The sequence below is a fragment of the Cetorhinus maximus genome, chromosome 12, assembly GCF_964194155.1.
Source record: "Cetorhinus maximus chromosome 12, sCetMax3.hap1.1, whole genome shotgun sequence".
Taxonomy (NCBI): domain Eukaryota; kingdom Metazoa; phylum Chordata; class Chondrichthyes; order Lamniformes; family Cetorhinidae; genus Cetorhinus; species Cetorhinus maximus.
Window position 1 is genome coordinate 42,340,222 of NC_135890.1, and position 24,803 is coordinate 42,365,024.

Below are 24,803 nucleotides of genomic sequence, written 5' to 3' on the forward strand. Positions count from 1 at the left end.
GGTCGGTGCCTAGCGACACCCAGGGTCTATAGATGCCGCCTGCCATTCCTGCAGATGACTGAGAACCAGTGTCGCTGGTAACTGTGCATGTCTAGGGACCCGGTGGCTGACATCTGCCACTTACTGCAGGACATGGTGCCAAGGGGACATGGAGGGCATTCACTGCCAGTGGCTCAATTTCTATGCCAGTGGCTCCTTTCAGGGCTCCACAGGTGACCTCTGTGGGGTTTCACAATCTGCCAACCACAAATGCATCCATGAGGTCATGGATGCCATCTTCTCCATGGCACACAACTTTGTGCATTTCGCCCGGGACCTGGACAGCCAGGATGCAAGGGCCATTGGATTCACCCTGATCTCGGGATTCACACAGGTGCAGGGTACGAATGACTGCCCTCATGTGGTGCGCAGGTCTCTGTCACTACAAACGGTGGGCTACATCAACCGCAAGGGCTTCCACTCAGTGAATGTGCAGCTGGTATGCGACCACCAGAAATGCATCCTGCACGGCTTCCAGGGAGTGTGCACAGCTCCTACATCTTGAGTCGTTTGTAGATCCCTGTAGTCTTCCAGGGTCCACAGAGGCTGCAGGGTTGGCTCCTTGGGGACAAGGGCTACTCGCAGAGGCCGTGGCTGACGACACCCGTGCGGTGCCTCAGACTGCAGCAGAGTGACGCTATAATGAGGCTCATGCAGCAGCTGCAACTTGGTGGAGCAGACCATCGGGATGCTGAAGATGCAGTTCCAGTGCCTGGACTGGTCTGGTGGATCCCCGCAACACAGTCTGCAGAGGGTGTCATGTATTGTCATCATCCTGGTGCTGCAACAGGGTGAGGAGCTGGCTGACGAGGAGGTGGAGGAGCTGCACGTCTCCTCCGATGAAGAGGACGCTGACGGGGATGAGGGTGAGGGGGTCCTCGATGGTGACAACAAAGGAGATGAGGATCTTGCACTGGCTAGACGAGGTAGGCGCACTTGGGAAGCCTTCATAGCTGCCAGGTTTGTGGAGGATGATGACAACATGCAGTGAGGTGTCCCCGTAGATCCTCACATCGCAGTTGTGAATATTTGACTCCAGTCTGACTTATGGCAGTGCCAATACCCTCTGAGAGAATGCTCCTGTCATGGAGATGCTGTGGAGGCCCTACTAGTCGCTTGATCGTAGGAGGATGATGACAACATGCAGTGAGGACACTCCATAGATCTTCACTTGGCCTCTGAGAATGTCTGACTCCTGTCTGGCTGAGGGCAGCTCGCTTGCGCTCCATGATCAGGGCCAGCTCAGAGACGTAGCCAGAAAACTTTAGATGCATCTGATGCTGTGTCCGCCTTCAGCACCTAAGCCCTTCAGGAGCTGGTGCACAGCATCTCTGGTCGCAGATGCTGGTGTGTTGGGGGCCAGCCCCACTTTAAAAGGTGCTGAGAGCACACAGAGAGAATGAGAGAACTCTGTGGCGCCTGCCCACTATATTCTGACAGCAATGACCAGCACTGCCGAGGTGCAGGCATCAGTAATGTTTCCAGGGAGTGTGAGGCTGGACCATCACTGTGGTCTGAAGGCCGCACAGATCACAGGCAAGAGGCCCTGGACTGAGACACCTGCCTTTTATCTTGTGCAGAAAAGTTTCACATCACAGACAAGAACACTGCTCGTCAGAACAAGGAGCCACAGGCAGGGAGACATTCTTGGGAGTTTATTGATAATAGTGAACATTCTGTACAAATGATTAACACCTATGCCCAGGCTGTGCAACTAACTCTCCTTAACTTTCCTAACCCTGCTGCTACATCTTGGTGCTCCCCAGACATCCACGGCAGAGGTGGAGGCAGCTTGCTGACTGTGACACCCTGTCTGTGATGACTTTGGCGGGTGTCCTCTGGAGGGCCGAGACTTGGAGAGCCCCGGCCTGCTTTCGGGGTCCTGCTGTGTGGCAGTAGCACCCTCCTCGGCCTGTGAAGCTGGATCTGCGGAGGTCACAGGAAGAGGGGAATCAGGTGAGCTGGTCACTCCCAGAGTCACCTGGGTGGATGGCCCCAGAGCGTGCACCTGCTGATCCTCCTCCCTGTGGATGCCCAAGGTCCCCTGGCCGACTCCGTAAGTGGGAGGGGTAGCTGGAGTGAGATCGAGCTGCCCTGCACCCCTCTCGTGTACACACTGGAGGCTGGCTATGGCGTCAGCGTTGGAGTTAAGCCCGCGCAGCAATGCAGGAGTGACGTCCTGGACCAAGATCCCCATGGCAGCTGCTACCCTGCCAGTGTTGACCTCGGTACTTTGCAGTGCTGGTGCTATCACCTCAGCCTGAAGACAGATGGACTCCTCCATCATGCTTTGCAATCTGAGGAGTGCAGCTGACATCCCTTCCTGATGTCCCCGAGTTTGCATTTGCAGTTCCAGCAACTGTGCCATGACCGAGTCCAGAGGCTCATCATCTGACTCGGACTCAGCAACGTTCTGGCTTCCAGCAGTTCTCCAAGTGCCGGGGCCCTGGGAAGTCCCTGCCTCCACCTGCTGTGGATCAGAAAGTGCGATGTGCTCACCAGATTGTGGTCCCTAGGTGTGTCTTGCTGCACTGGTAGAGGGTGTGGGTGAGCGCTGTGGTGGGATTTCTGGGAGGGTGCCTTCAGATTCCTCTTCGGAGGTTTCTTTGGAGCTTGCTTGGGGGCTCTGGGTCATGGACTCTGTTTGCTGCTTCCCAGATGTGCCTGCGAAAGCAAGGGGAGATAATTAGTTGATCCTCACTTGGTAGAGCAGCGCCGAGCTCACCGTCGGCACAGGACCAGTCCTGGTCATCGCCAGCCAGCTGGGTGGCCCTGTTTTCAAATTCTGTGAGAGCTTTGAATTCTGGCATCCCTTCACCTGTCTGCGACCTTTCCCTCCTGTTGTGAGCCAGTTTGTCCTGCGTGGATAGAGATGGGGAGAGTGTATCAGGATGCCTGCTGGGCCAGATGACAAATATGCCTGGCCTGTGTGGGTGGTGAGGGTCCTATGGATGGGATCAGGACAATGATGGTGCGTATGAAAGAGTGAATGGTGATGTCCCTTGCACTGGCAGTGAGCGAGGGCCCTGTGGGTGTGTGATGGTTTTGCGAGTGTGAGAGTTGGGAGTGATGAGAAAAGTGACTTACCCTGGCAGAGCAGAGGAGATCATTCATCCTTTTGTGGCACTGGGTGTCTGTCCTCTTCTGAAGGGCGTTGGCGCTGACCACCACTGCCACAGCCTCCCAAGTCGGGTTGGTGATCTTGCTCCCGTCCTGCGGCCAGAGGGGGGTTAAAGCACACCCCAGCGGGCCTCCACGGCATCCAGAAGCTGCTTGATGGGCCTGTCGTTGAAGCAGGGGGCTGCAGTCTTTTTGCCTTTGCTGGCCATGTCTCCCAGGCAGCGGTGGTGAGCTGGTGGCGATGAGTGCTTTGCTGGCGGCTGCCTTTTAAAGATGGCGGCTGGCATGATGCAACAGAGGGGTGATGGCAAGTGGGCGAATGAGATCCTGCCCACCATGGAAACGGTGTGTTTCGCGGGAGTGAATAAATAATGAGGCAGGCTCAGGAAGACACGGCGTGAAAACCCATCAGTTTCGTCGGCGGGTATGATTTCATTTTACCCGCTCGCTCCTGCACTTAGTGCAATTCTGGGAAACTTCTGCCCAATAGCTTTGAAGACATTACCCCAGTAACAAAGTGCGGCTTATTTTGTCAACATAGTTGCAGCAAATCTCTATATTTCATTTTAATGATAAACCACACTAGACCACTTCCTTGCTCCCTTCTTAACACATATTCACACCAATGTAAATATCTGTCAAGTGGAAGGCAGAGAGAGGTGTCAAAGTTCACTTTCACTTTGTGTGTTATTACTATCTCTTTTTAAACTACAGAACATAGACTTGCTGGGCATAACTAATGTAATATCCAGATTTTCTTAAATGCTGAAAGACTTTGACAAGACATCCGATCTGAAAACCAGTTGAGAACTGACCAAACTCAGTGCAAATGTACAAGATGGGTCTGACCGTAGAATCAACGATGATTCACTGTAAAGTAAGTATCTTGCAGTAGCTACTCAATGGTGTATTTGGTAAGAGCAGTGTATAACTGAGCCATTTAGACCAGAAGCCCCATTTGCAGATGTCACCTGAAGTTGGTAGGGCAGCTACAATTGGCCTCAGTGCCTTGAGACACATATCAGCCAAGATTCATATTTATGATCATGAATCAATGATCCTTGATGGAAAATACACATGTGGACATTGAATGTAGCCACATAGATTTCTGATACTTAAGTGAAAATGCCACTTGCTAAGCACCTGTGGAACTCAGAATGGCTCAGGGTATTCAGGAGAGGAAAAAATGCATTTTATAAGTTCCTAGAAGATGGCTTTTAAGGCAGTTAAACTATCATGTCATATTGTCAATTTATGTTAGTTAGAACACACTATGAATAATCTTCACACCTGTATGGCCTTCAAGGCAGGTACAAACCAGTTGTACAGTTCTAGGATCTTCATAACAAGAATAAGCAAAATAGCGTCCACTGTTTGGGATGTCAGGACACTGACATGGTTGACAAGGTTCATTTAAAGTTGGATTCCCAAAGTAACCTTCACTACAGCTGCAAAGACAGAAATGCAGTTTTAAATCACGAGTGGATGATTAGGAACATGTGAAAACATCCACTGTTGTAATTAATTTGGTTACCAATATGCCACAGAACACGGATAATAAAATTAATGCAGACTTATCAGCACTGTTGCGCTAATCTTCTCAGGAAACTGGGAACAGCCTTAAAAACAGAAACATGGCAGCAGCAAACAGCCTTGGAAATGTTAGTAGCATGAAGCTCAGAACAACAAGACACTTGATGGGCTGAGTTCATCCTGTGTGATCCCTTTAATTGATACAGTGATCATTGTGAATAGAAACAGAAGCATTTACACTATATCCTGCTGGCAGAAAGGACATAAAGATCCAGCATTCTAAGTGTTAACTGTTGATAATGGAAATATTTTGTTACCAGTACTGAGATTAGTCTAGGTAGGAAGTCCTTTTGATAGAAATCATATGATTCTATCAGATAGTGCACAGATGTACTTTAAAGAAACCATTAACATACTGAGACTGGTTAAGTCTTGTGCCGTCTATGATATTGATAGCAAGTGGCATTTGCCAGCTGCTACTATTCCTGTTGTTTGGCATCATACGCAAAGACATTTAGAATTGTGATTTCCATCATATCAAAAACAATCCACTTACAAATAGGTACAGCTGTCATTAATGCTTGGATTTCTAATATAATTGATTTCCATCATTATTAAACCAGCAACAATGTTAAGACTAAAATGTTGCACTCCATACCGTTCACAGTTATTTCCAGTGGTAAATGCTCTACAGCTCTGACAGGCTCCTGTTTGAGGGTCACAGTGCTTTGAATAGCCATTACACTGACATGGCCGACAGGTAGGGAATCCATAGTACCCAGGCTGACAGCGATCACAGGCACGGTCAACGATATTTCTGCGGCAACGGCATTGTCCAGTTCGCTGATCGCAGATTGAATCAATGGATCCTTGACGGTCACAGTAACAGGCTGGAAGAGGAAAGTTTAGCAATCATGAACTAGAGGCAAACTCCAATCAATGGAAATAAAAGCAGGACACCAGGTGCAAGAGATTAAAACCCAGATCAAAGCATTCTTCAGCACTGTCTTCTTTCAACATTAAACTATCAAGTTTTAAAAGCTGACAACATTTGTCATTTTCTTTTGAGGTCACAAGGGCATTAGAGTCACTTTAATTTGCTTTAATTGCAAGGCTACTTGTTTGACACTGGTTAATTAACTAGGTGAAAGCCCATGTTACTGCTTCACTTTCTATTCAAGGACAATACAAAACATTGATGCGAAGCAGGTATGACTGCTGCAAGAAATGATAAGGGAGGGCAAGTTTTATTTTCTCAGTCATTCTTCAGATGAATGAAAATCTATTGCTTTTTACATCAAAGACCTGGTGAGCTTTAAATGATTCCTAACTGCCAGCATTGATTTTTAATTCATGTTTCAGCACATTTTACACTAATGAATAAGCTGATTGAAAACAACTGGAAACAGTTTTCCAAGCACCTTCTCAGAAAGGCAGGTGTCTGTCCTTTGGCTTTAAAGAAAAGGGAAGAGGAAGAGCACATGGTGTTTGAAATACACACTTGTTAATATTCGAGCACAAGATGTTCCCAGATCAATATACATACAGTGTACACCAGGAGTAAAGAATTAAAGTATTTGCCAGAACATCAAGGCAATAACAGCCCATTGACAACAAAAACATCCATCTGCTATCTAACCTAATCTCACATGGGATCAATTGAATTCATCCAATCAATTTAACAATGAGACATTCAAGTTCAAGTTGAGACATTCAAGTTTTGCAATTGTAGTTATTGAGCCATATTTGCAAAAAATGTTACGGTTACAAGTAAAGAATCAGAATTGACAGTGGATCAAGGACAAAAGAGGACACCATCAGGAATATATAATAATTCTCATAATATTATTGGAATTTATTATAAAATAGAGTAATAGTGGGATGTGTCTGTATGAGTCTGTGTGTCAGACTTTAACTGAATTAGTCTGGGTGCTTTGAAGTAAGAAGGTTTGAAATGTTTATTAGGTAAACATGGGGAAGTTTAGAAATATAGGTGTCAAGGGAACATTTGCATTTTTAAATAAACCATACTAGATTGCTTCCAAAGGAGGGGTAAAATATGTCACCTCGCCAGGTATAGTTTAGAAACAGTGTGTTTATTTTTCCAGAGATTACTGGTATAAAACTTAGTGCTATGAGAGGTTTTTATTATCAGGAAGATAAAGTCCAAAGACATAGTGAAACAATGGGTATGTACATTCAAAGAGGAAAATATGTATAAAGGAGAGAAGACTGTTTGTAAGGGAAGGCATTTTAAGATCTTACAAGTATGAAAAGCCTTCAACATCTATGCCTCAAGCTGCTGTCTTCAAAGGACTGAAGTTAAGAAAACTCACTTTGAATTCAACCTGTTCAGAGTATCATGTTTCTTTGCCTGGGTCTTTTAAAATCTATGTGTCTTACTGTTGCCTTAACAGAAATCTAACTAGGAGCTAGTTAATTAGGGGAATTTAGAAGTTGTCATAGTAGTAATTTGTAGATCTATGTATGTATTTAAAAAATCATTTCTCTTATTAATAAATGTTTAATCTAGTTTTGTAAAACCTATAAGACTTGGTGGTTTTACTACTACTGAATTCAAGGCATGCGTCTCGAAATTTATACAAACTGCAAAACAAGTGGCAGCTGTTTCAAGTTTCCTTTTGGGCTTTGAACAACTCAGCATTTACCATTGGCTGTGTCATAACAACACATAATAATAACACATTCCAAGGTAATGGTCCATTGTTGACTGTATTTAAGGCTGGGATAGACAAATTTTTGCACTCTCAGGGAATCAAGGGATATGGGGAGTGAATGCAAAAATGGAGTTGCAGCCCAAGATCGGCCATGATTGTACTGAATGGCGGCACAGGCTCAATGGGCCGTATGATCTACTCTTGCTCCTATCTCTTGTGTTCTTATGTGAACAGATTGATATCAGGGTAACTTTATCAAACCAAACAAAGTGTAGGCTTGGGCTCAAGATTTAAACTGAAGTTGTGATGTACCAGCTAATAATCTCATGAGTATAGAAAGTAACATTCTAAAGAGAATAAACAGAAAACAAAATGCACCATATCATTTTTATGTGGTACATGATAGCAATTCGGCTGTGTACGAATGGAAGTACTAAACGCTGTCTAGTGTAAAGCATCTTTTCATTTGACAGGAAGCAATGCCAGGTACATTCTGCTGAAACTACACAGACAGATTGCTGCTAAACAGTTGTTAGCTTAAGGAAACATTATCAGTATATTTGGACAATATTAAAAGAAATGGAAAATGCAGAGCTTTATGATGATACAAGGAGAACAATGAAAACATCGTTAGAGCTTAGAGCTGATCTTTTCCATTATAGGAAATGGCTGCAGGTTGAAAGCAGTTTGGATAGTTAGAGGAAGCTGGGTTTGATCTTCAATAACTTTGGTGGTTTGTTCAACTAAAACAACTTAAAGTAGGAATAAGCTTTGAAAAATTAATATCCTGCACCCATACACTTACTGGATGACTGTATGCTTCAATAGTTTATAATGAACATTTGTGTACACCAAATAACCTTTACAAATATCCATAAAACTTGCCTTTTATTAAACCTTCCTATTCATGTTGTGCTAGTGACTGACTTACGTGAGCAGCCATCGGGATCAAATCCATAAAATCCAGGTGCGCAGAAGTCACAGCATCGCCCAATCACACCAGGCTTACACTGGCACTGACCACCAAACTTGCTGCAGATGGGACTGATTGACCCCTGAGAATTACAGCAGCAGGCTGTGGAATGGATAAAAGAAACTCAGTTCAGTTTGCAGGTAATTATCACCACTGTTATAGCTATGGAATACAAAAGTCAGTAGCATTATATCTAAATTAGAAAATTCAGACCAAATTGTAGCACTTCATGATGTTATAGCGATTAAATAAATAAATCCCCCCTCTAATTTTCTCTTCTTTTTTCCACCTTATCCTGAAGCACTGGGGCAATTTTAACCTAATTCAGGATTGTTGGGGTGGGGGGCCGTGGGGGAGGTGGGCAATGCTGGATTCATACCTGCCCAATGCAAAGACAAGGTGCAAAACCAGCGTTCCATATAATTCCATGGGTTTCTCAACTGGTGAGTTAGGATAAACTTACTCCTGAACAGAACCTTGCTATGGGATGGAACCAGAGGCACCAGTTACCCTCTGGTACCTCATCTTTGCCCCCTTACCTCATGGGTAAGCATGGGTTTCTGGTCCTCAATGTGGCTTTGGCTGATCTTTCTTTTGTCAAGCATCCACATGTGCACACTTTCTGGCTGTGAGGGGAGGCAATGGTGGTATTGTTGCTGGACTAGTAATCCAGTGACCCAGAGTGATGCTCTGGGGGCCCAGGTTCGAATCCTGCCATGTCAGATGGTGGAATTTTAAATAAATAAAAAATCTGGAATTAAAAGTCTAATGATGACCTTGAAACTATTGTCAATTGTTGTAAAAAGCCATCTGGGTTTAGCGAAGAAAATCTGCCATCCTTTTCCTGGTCTGGCCTACATGTGACTCCAGACCCACAGCAACGTGGTTGATGCTTGAATGCCCTCAGTTGTATCAAACTGCTAGAAAGCTTCTAAAAAGCAATTGGCCTAGGCACCGGAAACAACAACGGTAAACTCAAATATCTTCTCTGCCGATGCTGCCAGACCTGCTGAGTTTTTCCAGGTAATTCTGTTTTTGAACGGTAAACTCAGCCCTGTCGACCCAGCAATGTCCTCCTTACTAACATCTGGGGGCTTTGGAGAGCTGTCCCACAGACTAGTCAACACCCTGACATAGTCATCCTCATTATCTATAAGATATGATTCAATGTCCCAGACACAACCATCACCATCCCTGTGTATGTCCTGTCCCACCAACAGGACAGACCCAGCAGAGGTGGTGGCACAGTGGTATACAGTTGGGAGGGAGTTGTCCTGGGAGTCCTGAACATCGACTCTGGACCCCGTGAAGTCTAATGGCATCAGGTCAAACATGGGCAAGGAAACGTCCTGCTGATTACTGCGTTCTGCCCTCTCTTGGCCGATGAATCAGTGCTCCTCCATGTTGAACACCACATGGAAGAAGAACTGAGGGTGGCAAGGATGCAGAATGTATTCTGGGTGGGGGTGTTCAATGTCCATCTCCAAGAGTGGCTTGGTAGCACCACTACTGACTGAGTCCTAAAGGACATAACTGCTAGATTGGGTCTGCAGCAGGTGGTGAGGGAACCAACAAGAGGGAAAAACATACCTGACCTCATCCTCACCAACCTGCCTGCTGCAGATGCATCTGTCCATGACAGTATTGATAGAAGTGACCACCGCACAGTCGTTGTGGAGACGAAGTCCCACCTTCACATTGAGGATACCCTCCATCGTGTTGTGTGGCACTACCAACATACCAAATGGGATAGATTTCGAACAGATCTAGCAACTCAAGACTGGGCATCCATGAGGTACTGTGGACCATCAGCAGGAGCAGAATTGTACTCGAACACAATCTGTAACCTCATGGCCTGGCATATCCTCCATTCTACCATTACCACCAAGCCAGGGGATCAACCTTGGTTCAGTGAAGAGTGCAGGAGGGAATGCCAGGAACAGCACCAGACATGCCTAAAAATGAGGTGTCAACCTGGTGAAGCTATAACACAGGACCACTTACGTGCCAAACAGCATAGCAGCAAGTGATAGAGCTAAGCAATCCCACAACCAACGGATCAGATCTAAGGTCTGCAGTCCTGCCACATCCAGTCTTGAATGGTGATGGACAATTAAACAACTCACTGGAGGAGGAGGCTCCACAAATATCCCCATTCTCAATGATGGGGGAGCCCAGCACATCAGTGCAAATGATAAGGCTGAAGCATTTGCTACAATCTTCAGCCAGAAGCGCTGAGTGGATGATCCATCTCGGCCTCCTCCGCAGGTCCCCAGCATCATAGATGCCAGTGTTCAACCAATTCGATTCACCCCACGTGCTGGATGCTGCAAAGGCTATGGGCCCTGACAATATTCCAGCAATAGTACTGAAGACTTGTGCTCCAGAACTTACCGTGCCCCTAGCCAAGCTGTTCCAGTACAGCTACAACACTGGCATCTACCTGGCTATGTGGAAAAGTGCCCAGGTATGCCCTGTACACAAAAAGCAGAACAAATCCAACTGGATCAATTACTGCCCCATCAGTCTACTCTCCATCATCAGTAAAGTAATGGAAGGGGTCATCGACTGTGCTATCAAGCGGCACTTGCTTAGCAATAGGCTGCTCACTGATGCTCAGTTTGGGTTCCTCCAGGGCCACTTGGCTCATGACCTCATTACAGGCTTGGTTCAAACATGGACAAAAGAGCTGAACTCCTGAGGTGAGGTGAGAGAGACTGCCCTTCACAACAAGGCTGCATTTGACCGAGTATGGCATCAAGGAGCCCTAGCAAAACTGGAGTCAATGGGAATCAGGGGGGAAAACTCTCCGCTGGTTGGAGTCGTACCCAGCACAAAGGAAGATGGTTGTGGCTGTTCAAGGTCAGTCATCTCAGCTCCAGGGCATCACTGAAGGGTAGTGCCCTCGGCCCAACCATCTTCAGATGCTTCGTCAATTACCTTCCTTCCATCATGAGGACAGAAGTGGGATGTTCACAATGTTCAGCACCATTCGCGACTCCTCAGATACTTAAGCAATCCATGTCCAAATGCAGCAAGACCTGGACAAGATGTCAAGTGGCATGTAATATTCGTGCCACACAAATGTCAGGCAATGAACATTTCCAACAAGAGAGAATCTAACCATCACCCCTTGATATTCAATGGCATTACCATCACTGAATCCTCCACTACCAACATCCTGGGGGTTACTGTTGACCAGAAACTGAATTGGACTAGCCATATAAATACTGTGGCTGCAAGAGCAGGTCAGAGACTAGGAATCCTGCGATGAGTAACTCATCTCCTGACTCCCCAAAGCCTGTCCACCATCCACAAGGCACAAGTCAGGAGAGTAATGGAATACTTTCCACTTGCCTGGATGAGTGGAGCTCCCACAACACTCAAGAAACTTGACACTGTCCAGGACAAAGCAGCCCACTTGATTGGCACCACATCCACAAACATTCACTCCCTCCACCACCAATGCACAGTAGTAGCAGTGTGTACCATCTACAAGATGCACTGCAGGAATTCACTAAGGCTCCTTAGACAGCACCTTGCAAACCCATGACCATCACCACCTAGAAGGACAAGGGCAGCAGACACATGGGAACACCACCACCTGGAAGTTCCCCTCCAAGTCACTCATCATCCTGACTTGGAAATATTGCCATTCCTTCACTGTCGCTGGGTCAAAATCCTGGAGTTCCCTTCCTAACAGCACTGTGGCTGTACCTATATCACATGGGCTGCAGCGGTTTAAGAAGGCAGCTCACCACTACCTTTTCAAGGGCAACTAGGGATGAGCAATAAATGCTGGCCCAGCCAGCGAAGTCCACATCCTGTGAAAGAATTAAAATATCACTGAACAGAGATTAGGACAGAGATTGCTAATTTTTCTCCACCCTAGTTCAATAGCACTTGATTGATGGCCTGGCGAAGGCAGCACAGATTTAGGACTGAACTTCACACCTACTGCTCTGTATTTTAATGTATTGACCTGCACATTTATCCATTTGTTGGGGGCTATGCACTCTAAACTTTGATTTATCAGCCAATTTGACATTTTATAAATATACAATGGAATGCCGACATTTTTCATCAGTGTTATCCTGATGTGTAAATTGTTCAGTGTAATTTCTCCAGGTTATCAGTAAAAGCTGTATTCAAAGTATGCAAAACAATGTGTTTGAGAAATAGGCATGGTTTTGAATTCCTTGCAAATAAAAACTGAGATTATGTGGATATATTATTGTACACCAGCTTCCTGAGGCTGCCATATTATGTCTCTCTGTGCGAGGGCCAGGATGCTAATATCAACTAAGGAAATATCAAAATGACTCCATTGGGATTCCTACTGATTATTATCAAGACTAGTGCTGGATGATAATCAGGTCATTTCTGTGCTTGAATCAGTTAGCATTGACTTGGTACAAACATCTTTAGAGCTAGTGGTGAATTTACTCGTTCAGTTCACCTCACATAGTGCATTAAATAGCTCTAAATAAATTGATGGTTTTGTTTCATTTCAGTGTCTAGAACTTGTACAGTGTGAATTTCTTCCACAGCCTCTTGTACTCACGGACAGCTCCATTGTGGATCCGAGCAGACATGCTGGCTATCAGTCTCTCACATACTTCTGGTAAAGTCTGAGGTCCCACTTGATAGGCAACATCAATGCATTGATACCGTCTGTACTCATCCAAATCTGCTTCACTATTGAAATCTTCCAGAGAGTTAATCCTTGGAATCAGACCCAGCTAATGGACAAAAGAAATAAAAATCTCTTCATTAACCAAAAGTGCTCAGTGACTTGTGGAGTAGGTCTGTGGGGGAGAACTGAGCTCCCATGTAACATGGAGAGTCCAGTGCAATGTTACAGAGATTCTGTCTACCTACCCTGGTTAACGATAAAGATCACATGGCACTAATCTAAATAATCCTTGCCTGGTATGCTTCAGTGACTGAAGTCATACCTGACACTAAGGAAAGTGATTTTAGCTGTTGAAAAGCAATCATCCCAATCCCCAGATTTTGCTCTAATAGTTCCTTAGGACAGTGTCCTAGGCCCAACTGTATTCAGCTATTTCATCAATGACCTTCCCTCCATCATATGGTCAGGCAGGGAAATTTGCTGATGATTTGACCATTGACATTGTTTGGGTAATGAAGTGTTCCATATCCACATATTAAGACTGGGCAACATGCAAGCTTGGGCTGCTAAGCATTAAAAATACTGGTGCCATATAAGTGTCAGGCAACTAGCATTTCCAATAAGAAGGACTAACTACTCCCCCATGACATACAATAGCATCATTATCATTGAATCCTCTGCCATCAATATCCTGGAGCTACCATTGAGCAGAAACTTAACTGGATAGTTACATAAATGCCAGGCCAGAGACTAGACATTCTGCGGCAAGTAATGCAACTCCTAACACCCAAATCCTTGCAAATACAAGGCCTTGCCAATGACATCTATATCCCAAAAATGACAGAAGACAATACTAAAATGTCTTATTTTTATGAAAATTCAACTGTCAATCTCAGCATTGATATTTCTAATGCCACACTGTTGCTATGTACTGTATTTGAAAAGTAAAAGCAGTGGCCATGTCCATTGGTTTGTGATTCTCAGGGCAAACGGGTTAGATCATGTAATGTGGTTCTCAAAAATGCAATCAACATTGAAAAAAGGCATAAAAATGGAATGTCACCAGTTACCATCCAACAGTGATGTGTTTGGACAATATTCCTGTCTGTTATTTTTATACTGGTATTACAATGGGCTAATTCTTCAGTTAAAAAAGACAAAGGCATAAAAGACATTTTTCTGCTAATACTGAGAATAGAAATTTCTAGGTCAGATTGACAAGCAAGTTATGTGAAACCATCAGTTAATATCACATGTTGCAAATTACTGTCTCCACTGACCTTACAGTAAAGCCAAATACCTAAAATTCTCCTTATTTCATTTATATAGATGACAATCTTGAATCTGTGAGAATAAGCAATCTAATAGTTCAACCTTAAGAGCTAACTAAGTTTACTGTAAATTATTTCACAGAGCTCCAGTATGCTGCTTAAGGAACCTGATTACAAAGTTCATTTGATGACATAGCAAATAATTTGCTATGCGTATTATCCATTTACCCCTTCTGTGACCTGTGTCTCCTGGCAACATTTTAAACATCAGAATTTGAAAATAGCCAGTGCTATGATGTTGACACTTTATGAGTACATCGTAAACTACTATAACATGAAGATCTAATTCTGTGCTTACAGAATCAATCAAGATGTGACTGCTGGGCTGACTGTTTGGAGTAGGAGATGGTTTGAAGTAAATCTCCACAATATACCGCACTTGAGGCTCCAGGCATAGTGGGGTGTTAAGAATTACAATCCTGTTTATGGAAAAACACAAAGCTATAATTATATCATAATGCCTGAAACAAAATTGCTTATTGTTTACTGTGATTAGCCACATGGTATAAACAATCTCATTCTTTACATGGTTTATTATTTCAGTTGCATGATAAGGACATGTTTTCTAATGTACCTTTCAAATCACTGTATTGGTTCATGTTAACTTTAAAGCTGGTATTGCACCCCTTCTTTGATATGTGCATAATGCTAATTAACATGCATGGGAATGCCTGCTAAAGTGATATTGTTGCACCCACTTGCACCTGATACCAACAATGGTACTGTCATTCAACAATGCTGAGAGCAAATATCTGCTGGCCCACCATAATTCAATGAAAATCACTATAATCAATAGACAGTTTACTTGTGCAGACTTGTGCCTTGTAGATGGTGGAGAGGCTTTGGGGAGTCAGGAGGTGAGTTACTTGCTGCAGCATTCCTAGCCGCTAATCTGGTAGTGTAGCCACAGTATTTATATGGCTAGTCCAATTCAGTTTCTGGTCAATGGTAATCCCCAAAGATGTTGATAGTGGGGGTTCAACAATGGTTAGATTCTCTCTTGTTGGAGATGTTTATTGCCTGGTGCTTGTGTGGCGCGAATGTTACTTGCCAGTTGTCAACCCAAAACTGGATATTGCCCAGGCCTTGCTGCATTTGGACATGGACTGTTTCAGCATCTGAGGAGTCACGAATGGTGCTGAACATTGTGCAATCATCAGTGAACATCCCCACTTCTGACCTTATGATGGAAGGAAGGTCATTGATGAAGAAGCTGAAGATGGTTAGGCCGAGGACACTACCCTGAGGAACTGCTGCAGTGATGTCCTGGAGCTGAGATAATTGAACTCCAACAACCACAACCATCCTCCTTTCTGCTAGGAATGACTCCAACCAGCAGAGTTTTTCCCCTGATTCCCATTGACCATTGACTCCAGATTTGCTCGGGCTTCTTGATGCCACACTCGGTCAAATGTGGCCTTGATGGCAAGTGCAGTCACTCTCACCTCTGGAGTTCGGCTTTTTGGTCCATTTTTGAACCAAGGCTGTAATGAGGTCAGGAGCTGAGTGGCCCTGGTGGAACCCAAACTGAGCATCTTAGGTTATTCCTAAGCAAGTGCCACTTGCTAGCGCTGTTGATGACCCCTTCTATCACTTAATTAATGATTGAGAGTAGACTGATGGGGCAGTTATTGGCTGGGTTGGATTAGTCCTGCTTTTTGTGTACAGGACATATCTCGGCAATTTTCCACATTGCTGGATAGGTGCCAATGTTGTAGCTGTACTGAAACAGCTTGGCTAGGGGTGCAGTAAGTTCTGGAGCACAAGCCTTCAGTGCTATTTCTGGAATATTGTCAGGGCCCATCGACTTTGCAATATCCAGTGCCTTCAGCCATTCCTTGATATCACGTGGAATGATTTGAATTGGCTGAAGACTGGCATCTGTGATGTTGGGGATCTCCGGAGGAGGCGGAGATGGATCACCCACTTGGGATTTCTGGCTGAAGCTTGCTGAAAAAAGAGACACGCTTTCATCTTGCACTCATCAGGATAGACACAGTAATGCCAAATTTCAAAGGGAACAACTATTTATATTGCATGAGAAAAAGGGTGCTGATTGGTTGTGGAGTCTGCTGTGATTGGTCAAGACATTGCCTTGGTGAATGCATTAGGGAGCTATTATCCCCCATGATTTTGTTTATTCAAAAAAGGTACAGTGGCTGGACATATTCCTTTTGCCTCCAGAGGGCAGGTCCCTACATATGAATATGTAGCTTCTAGCAAGTGTAAGTGAGCTACATTGTGAGCCCGGCTTAAATTAGTTGTTAGTGTAATTTTTAGCACATTTGGGATTGTTCAGCAAATGCTGCCCAATCATGGAATCACATCTAACATTATGTTCTGAGTTTGCAAGTGTGGATTTCTTGAGTACATTCAGCACTCTGCCCACTGCGAACAGCCGATAAGATAGGTAAGTTGTTGGGACTTATGGCCTACGCACCCACTTTTGGACCTGAAAAATGCCCAGACAACCTCAAATTACCCTGGAAGCATGCAGCGTCTGAAACATTTGAGTAACAGGTGAAGCTAGCCATTTCACATGCCACTATGCAGTGGCAACACGAGTGGTCTTGGCTGTCAAGCCAAAAATACGTTCTGCCTACCGCATAAGTGAGTAATGTGGTATTTGAATTTCAGTTCTGGCGCGATACCAGGTGCGTAGGCCATACATCCCAACAACTGGCAGATCATATCAAACAGCATGACCCTTTGGCTATTCAAGCCATTTGTTCTTGCAAAACGCAAAACATAATATCTAATATTAGATGTGATTCTGCAATTGAGCAGCATTTGCTGAACAATTGCAAGTGTGCTAAGAATTACACTAACAACCAATTTAAGAATTTGTGCATGCAATGTGGCTCACTTACACTTGCTAGAAGGTACATACATTCATATGCAGGGACCTGTCCTCTGCAGGCAAAAGGAACATGTCCAGGCATTGCACCTTTTTTTGAATAAACAAAAGCATGGTGGACAATAGCTCCCCTGTGCATTCACCATGGCAATGTCTCAACCAATCACAGCCAACTTGCCAACCAATCAGCACCACATTTTCATGCAATATAAATTGTTGTTCCTTTGAAATTTGGCATTCATGTGTCTGTCCTGATGAGTGCAAGACAAAAAGCTTCAACAGCATGTCTCTTTATCCAACAATACAAAATTTATTCTGTAAAGTCCAGGATGGCTTCAGTCTTGCTGATCTTAATTTGGAGAAAGTTCTTGCATGTCTATGACTAGATGTTGGACTAGCAGTAAGTTAGCAGTGATGGTCAAAGATGATGGCAGAAATTCTAAATGAATCAGTACAAAATGGTTTGTCATTTCAGTGAAATGTGTCAATTATGTATTATTCTTCAAATATATCAACTCAAAGTTAACCTGCCCATGAAAATCAGCTTTATTCTGCTGCAGATAGGAAGGAACTTAAACGACCAAGTGTAATTTTAAAACATTTCTAAAATTATAACTATTTTAACACTTATATCATGGGATCTGTGGTCTGGATTTAAACTTCCAGTAGCTTTCTGGTGGGGAACAGGACTGAAGGGGTAAGTTTTACTTTTATCACCAGATGTAAAACGAGCAACACTGAACCAGTCGCCTGTGTTATACCCTGCTAGGTTTCATCATAGAGTCACAGAAATTTACTGCACAGTTTAAAGCTATTCAGCCCATCATGTCTGTGCTGACTGAAAATGAACAATCCAGCTTCATCCCACTTTCTAACTCTTGGTATGTAGCCTTGCAGGTTACAACACTTCATAAGAAAAACAATTTTTCGTATGATGTATCATTAAAACCACTAATACATATAAGTAATATGCAGCATAACTTCAAAAGAATAGTCAAGTTATTTGCAGTATGCCCTGACCTGGTAGTGGCTGGCATAGCAACTGTATAAGCTTCATGTGAGGGCAAGTTATTTCGGCACTGGCTATCACTCGGTTGATTTGTTGGCTGAATTCGAACGCTGGCCATCCAATCATCCGTTGACTGTATTAGTGACAAAGAAACATGGTCATTTATTTTACATATAATCGTGCATAGAAAATTTTGTTTATAAATTGAAAATCCTCAAAGAAGGGCCGAGGTCCAAAGGACACTGTTAAGTCAAAGAAAGTAGAAAGGAAATTTGGAAAATAATGATCAGGTAACACAAAGTTCAAGTTTTAAAAGAGTGAAGATTGTAAGAGGAAAAAAGACTGAAGAAGGTAATGAGGCACACAGTTTTGACACATTGGAAATGAATCAATGAAATGAGACACTGAGTTGTTGATCTGTGCATTGAGTTGAACTCAACTTGTTAATATGAAGGGAGGAGGAAGAACTTGAAGACTGGTATGTTTTTGCGTAAACCCTTAGGGTTCTATAGCAGAGGGGTTGGATTGTTTTAGACAGCCCTACCAGTCTAGCATAGGCACGATGGGCTGAATGACTTTCTGTCATGCTGTAACCTTCCATGACCTATGGAAACTTCTACGTTAAACGGTGTGTTTACACCATAGGAGGAAAGAAAGTCCCAACTGAGGAGTACTCACCGTAGGAAAGTAAAAAAACGTCGACAGAGAAGAAAGGCTGTAATATAAAGAGAAGGGCCGGTGGAGGGTGGCAGGGTGGGGGGGCGGGGGGGGGAGAGAGAGAGGAGGAAAGAGAGATTGGAGGCTAGAGAGGTATCACGTATTAGACCAGATTTTTCTTGCAAACTTTTTCGCAAGTGTAAGGCATGTCTCGGATGGCTGTGGGCTGTTTGGTGAGTAAACAGTTACATTTGGTATGTCTGGGAGAGTGAAAGCTGAAGCATGCAGCACTTTGAATACCTCTGATTCATAGCGAATGGCAGCTGTGAAATCCATCAGGAATGGAATGTTGTCAATAATGAATTGCAGTCCCATTCCATGGGGAACACGAGCAAACCCCAGACCTGTCCAAGTTGCGGGTCTATCAGGAGTGTGTTCTCTGGAAACAATCTGTACTTGAGATTCTGGATTCACAGTTTGCTAAAGAAAGGAATGTTTCAAATGTAAGCCTCTTTTTGTTTTACCTGTCACATAGTTTCCTAAAAGAGTACCTCCCAGAATTAGACTTTACAAAGTGTGTCCTTCTAACATATACAACAATTATCCATAAGTCCTTTATCTTAAGTATACACTAGCCTCACCAGGTACTGATGTTTCCCAACCAACACAGTTTGCACCTATATAGCATTCCTTACATGTCGGATGATTGTCCCATGTTAACTCACTTATTACCCATTCACTTACATTGGGTCCGATGCCTTTACAATAAAGGGGAAAGGAACACTGAGGGCAGAATTTTAACCATGGTGTGCTGTTCTCAATGGCAGAACAGGAAATCAACGCCACTTCCACCCTCTTGCCTCTTACTGGTTCCCTTGTGATTCAAATTAAAATTTTAAATATTGTCAGAGTGCATGGGAGACACCTGTGATCACGTGGTGGGGGAAGCTTTTCAGTGTTTTTGCATTCATTCTTTATTGAATATTCATGTTAGTGTCCTGTGTTGTACTCGCCATTCTGTGGGACATGACTGAACTTGCAGGCTCAGCTGGCCCTCCCTCCATGCATTGTAAAGGACATTGTCTGAGATCAGTCTCACCGGGGATAATTGAAATGTTGTAGGTGAACTCAAAGCCCTGTAAGGACTCTGCCAGCCAACACCCTGAGATGGATCCACATGTGGACAGTACTGACACCGCCCTTTAGTCCCCTGATTTTCTTACCTTGACTAACTGTTGCCATCACACCCAGGATATCAGGCCCTTCCCACTTCACCCTCCATGACCCTGACCCCACTCTCTGCATTCCCTTAGATGCCTCTTCCACTCCTCCATGGCCTACACACCCCCCCCTCACTACTGACTCCCTCTTGCTGGTTCTGAGCCTCCATGTAAACTGCCATTCTCCTGCTCCCCTCCCTTGTGCCACAGAATTCAACAAGGAAAACCGCTGACCTCAGACACAACTGCACAAAGCTGGCTGTTGCACGTCACTTTTAAACAAACATGAATTGGGTGTCACGAGATTCTTGTGCACCGCTGACTTTATCATGAAGGTAGGATGTGATTACAAAAGGTTTTAATATAATGAGTATTCATGTCATGAAAATGCATTACAAGTAGGAACCCACCACACAATGGCGTGAGGCCTGACCCACCACCAACACGCCACTGAATCAATCTCTAAATTTGAACCCGACATCAGGAAAACAAAATTTCAGCTCCCGCCTAATTAAGTCACACCTCCTGCTACATTTCCCATTCTTGAAGGCTCCCTGAGAATGGGATAAGGGAAGGATAATGGAAAGGGTAATGATCACAGAAGAGGAATTTGAGGAGATTTTTGAAAGGGGAAGAGATGGCAAGGCAGAGGAAATAGGGCAGAAAATTCCAGAGTGTAGGAGTGGAGGCACTCCCTGATTGCGAGAGTAACCCCAAGACTTTCACCAATTTCTCATGGCTGATAACAGCAGATTGTCTTTTGTATGGTAGGTGGTCTGAAAACAGGCTAATCCCATTGCCACTAACAGTATTCTGCTGCTGGAAAAATAAAAAGGAAAACAGAGAGAAATCAATGTCTAGGGTTAAATTTCTGACTTTCAGAAATTCAGGTATGCAGATTGCAATTTTGTGAATTTTTAAATTTACATTTATGGTCACTGGGAGCATAAAATTATAAAATGGCCCTTAAATTCCATTATATGATGCCATCCCACAATTACTAGCAATAGTAACTAAAAAGCTCACTAACCTTCATTGCCTTGTTTTCCTTATACCAAACTAAAGCAAATATAAAAAATACTCCAAAATGCTTATAGAGTACCTACTATGAAGAATAATAGATTCTTGATAATGTGTTTAAGACAATAGCTCAATCTTAAATGTTGAAAGGCATTTGAAATTTACTGTTGTCATTAAATGACTTATTTGAACCATTTGTGTCATTGCTAATCTTTGTGTACAGCGTCCGGCAAGTGAACAAACATTGGACTGGCCAGTCAATCCAATTCCCACTTTCTCCTATAGAAACACAGCAGAGGTGCTTTTTACAAATTATTTTATGATGATTGGCGGTTATGAATTTAACAATATGCAGAACATTTTGCTTTAGAAGCTTTTCATACCCTCTTCCTCTGACGTCGCATATGACGTTTGGCAATCCTGTTAAGTATCAGTCTGCCATGCTCCACTCTAAAGTTGTAGCCTCGCCTTCGTAAATAGTCATCACATGATGGCAACGATGTAGGCTTTACCTGAGAAAAGAACTCATTCCATTACTGAAGAAAATAAGGAACATTGGCCAGTGGGCAGAATCACACAAAGTAATATTTATACATCTAAGAAGCAAATAAGTATCCTTAACACGAAAAACATAAGGTTAGGTTTATGCAAGTCATTTGTAACTGTATCTATAAGTCTATTTAGAAAGCATTATAATATTAGAATTTTTACATCAATAATGTTGTCTTTCATAAAATAACATTTTGGAATGCAGCATATCAGTGATTCATGACATGCTATGCTTGTGAGAAATAAGTTTGGGCCTATGGTTCCCAAAACTCCCCACCATTGGGGTTTTCCTCTGTCATAACCACACCTGGTGTACACTAATTGATAGACACTGATTGTTATGAATATCATGCCAGGATGGTAGATTAAGATGAACTAGCTGGATCATGGTCTTTTTGGTCTATAATTCAAAGTTCCTATGTTTGGTGAGTATCTCAAAATTGTCTTGATTTTCTGATCTTTCATGATCTAATAATGTCACAGTTGTGTAATTATTACTGATTAAGTGGCAATAATAAGATTCTGTTCTGTTGAAGAGTCATACAGACTCGAAACGTTAACTGTGTTCCTCTCCGCAGATGCTGCCAGACCTGCTGAGTTTTTCCAGGTATTGTTATTTTTGTTTTGGATTTCCAGTATCCGCAGTTTTTTGCTTTTATTTTATATAAGATTCTCATGTTGGATGAGATAGGCACAAGTAATATCTTATTCCAATCATGGAGTCCAGAATGCTTTACATCATTTAAGTTGCAGAATGACATGAGAAGCAAACAAATCATGTAGCCCTGGGCAGCATTTTGCGATAGGTCTCTGAGTTCAACTACAAACTAGACATATGGAGTTAAATTCATATCTCTCGGTTTACAAAACATATTTTCTGGCCTTTTTAAATTAAATACCAAATTTTATACTGACCCAAGACCTCCCACTCTCAGTTTAATGATGCTCCTGATAAGGAGGAATTGCCTGCAATTTATTCATTTTAATGGGGGCCGAGGAGCTGATTTGGAACTGGATCATAGTTGACAAAGCATGCTTAAAATTCAGCCAGTGACAGAGGCAGATTTACAATGAAACACACTGTGCCATGGTGAGAGTGGGCCCCAAAATGATGAGTGAGTGCTGAACTGTTGGAAGTGCTGTCTTTCAGCTGAGATGTTAAACTATCTGCTCGACTATACACAGAAAATCTTCTGCTAGTTTCCCCCCCTCTCAAGACACTAAAACAAACCATTACGCAATTTGTGAGCTTGATGTGGCTGAAGTGAAGGGGAGGGAGAGGAAGAGTGGGGGCTGGGAGTTGGCGGGGGGAGCGGAAAGGAGGATTCGGGATAAGCAGCCTCAGCATGCCCCAGGCAATGTGGATGGTTGGCTGAGATCTGAGAGATGGGAGACACTCTCCAGTGATGTCCATGTAATAATCCAACCTCTTGCGGCTTTCAGATCCACCCTCCTGTGTTTGCTTGGTTATAGTGCATGGACTACTTTTGCCAAAGCACCACAGGTTTCAGTCGAGCGGAGTGAGTACAATGAATGCAACAGGGTTCCAGGGAGAGGAATGGTGACACAGTTCCAGCTTTCAGAGGCACCAGATTGCATTGCTGGATGGTTAGTTTTCAATGTAGGTTATAAAACGAGAAGGGTAGGAGAGAGAGAGAGAGAAATGATCTGGATGCACAGCACATTCATTTTACTGCATAATAACCCTTCTCTTTGTTAGCAGTACAATGGCAGGAAAAGAAAGCCTGAATATTGGAAAAACTGATTGGGGATCCAAGTTAAACTGAACAATAACTGGGAGATCAGGGGGGTACGAGCGAGAGGTAATGGGGATGCCATTCCATTGTGGTGCTATTCATTCAGAGGGAACTGGGTGGGAAAGGGGGTGGTTTTGATGTTTTCTTGAAGCTTCAGCCTTTTTTGTTGTGTGTGTTAATGGGGGTTGTTTTGGGCTGGTACTGTTGTCTAGAAGAGCAGGGGAATTTTCCCTGCAGTCCTGCTACCCATCAACCAGCATCACAGAAGCAGCTTATCTGGTAAAGGTCACGTGTTGTTTGTGGGAGCTTCCTGTGTGCAACAATGATTGCAACTCAATGGTACTTTATTGGCCGTATTGTCATTGTTCATGACCACTGGATGTCTCAAAGCATTGTTACATTTCAGTCTTTCTTTTAAAAACTCCAGCATAAAGATGGGGAGAGAGATCTAAGAAAGTCACAGGTTAAATTAATCTGGAGACCGCTAGTATGGAAATGACAAGATGACACACCCCGCCCTCCCCCCCCACCCACACTGCCTAACGTACTTTGACAATTCTATTGCCTACTTCATATATTGGTGCATTTTGAAGGGCAATAAATAAGTTGTGAGGTGAGTTCAGGTATAAGTGAACTGTTTTATAAGATTGAGCTAAACCACAGACTTTAATCTCTAACCTGAATGATTAACCTATTCACAACATGTTATATTACTGATAAACATCAGATGGTTTAGACCGTTGCGACTTCTTTCAACCCGAGAAATTGGCAACAAATTAAACAACATGAAACAAGCTAAAGAGTCAATACCGAGATGAAGTGCACAGTGCAGAATCAGTGATACCAGAAGGATCATCGCCTTCGCTTTTCTCTCCACAGGAACTGCTTCATGTGCTGAGTATTTGCAGCATTTATGTTGATACTTGAGACATTCAAACGGGTCAGATCTGTTCTCAATCTAAAGAAATTAGTCCCTTCCAATTAAATTATTTTATTGCTGGAGATTGCATCATGTCCAGTTCACAACCAATCGAAAGCTCATGATTTTTGCAACATGAGCTGCTCAACAGAGATTCCTCTACGTTAGGCTTGAACTCAGAATCTTGCCATTGCACACGCCTCAATCCTGCCATTAATGTACCATGTGCTAACTGATTGCGCCACGAGAGCAAAGCAGTGCTCACTTGCATACACATTTTTATGTTGTAATATCTCATTACAGGCAATAAATTTTTTCAATTGATTGGCGAGGACTGAGGTTATATGATAGTGTGCAGGAGTTATTCCATAACTGTGAAAAAGCCGGTGAAATAATCAATGCCCCGTTGTTTTGGGTTGTGACCAGTATGAGGGTTGGGGGGGTGGGGGGGTGGAGGGGGGGATGCTGGTGTGGGGGGGCCCAAAAATGAAGCTGAGCTTAGAGC

General features: G+C 43.5%; 1 protein-coding gene across 1 annotated transcript in view; it reads right to left on the bottom strand.

The window, feature by feature from the left end:
* lamb4 (laminin, beta 4) overlaps nt 1-24,803 on the bottom strand; it is a 118,136-nt gene that overhangs the window by 49,510 nt on the left and 43,823 nt on the right. The window contains exons 13-20 of the mRNA XM_078553462.1: nt 21,457-21,585; nt 19,134-19,313; nt 18,188-18,309; nt 14,609-14,729; nt 12,908-13,085; nt 8,302-8,445; nt 5,351-5,582; nt 4,450-4,607 (exon numbers count right to left, since the gene is read on the bottom strand). Coding sequence (XP_078409588.1) covers nt 4,450-4,607; nt 5,351-5,582; nt 8,302-8,445; nt 12,908-13,085; nt 14,609-14,729; nt 18,188-18,309; nt 19,134-19,313; nt 21,457-21,585 — 1,264 coding nt within the window. The remainder of the gene's footprint in view (nt 1-4,449; nt 4,608-5,350; nt 5,583-8,301; nt 8,446-12,907; nt 13,086-14,608; nt 14,730-18,187; nt 18,310-19,133; nt 19,314-21,456; nt 21,586-24,803) is intronic.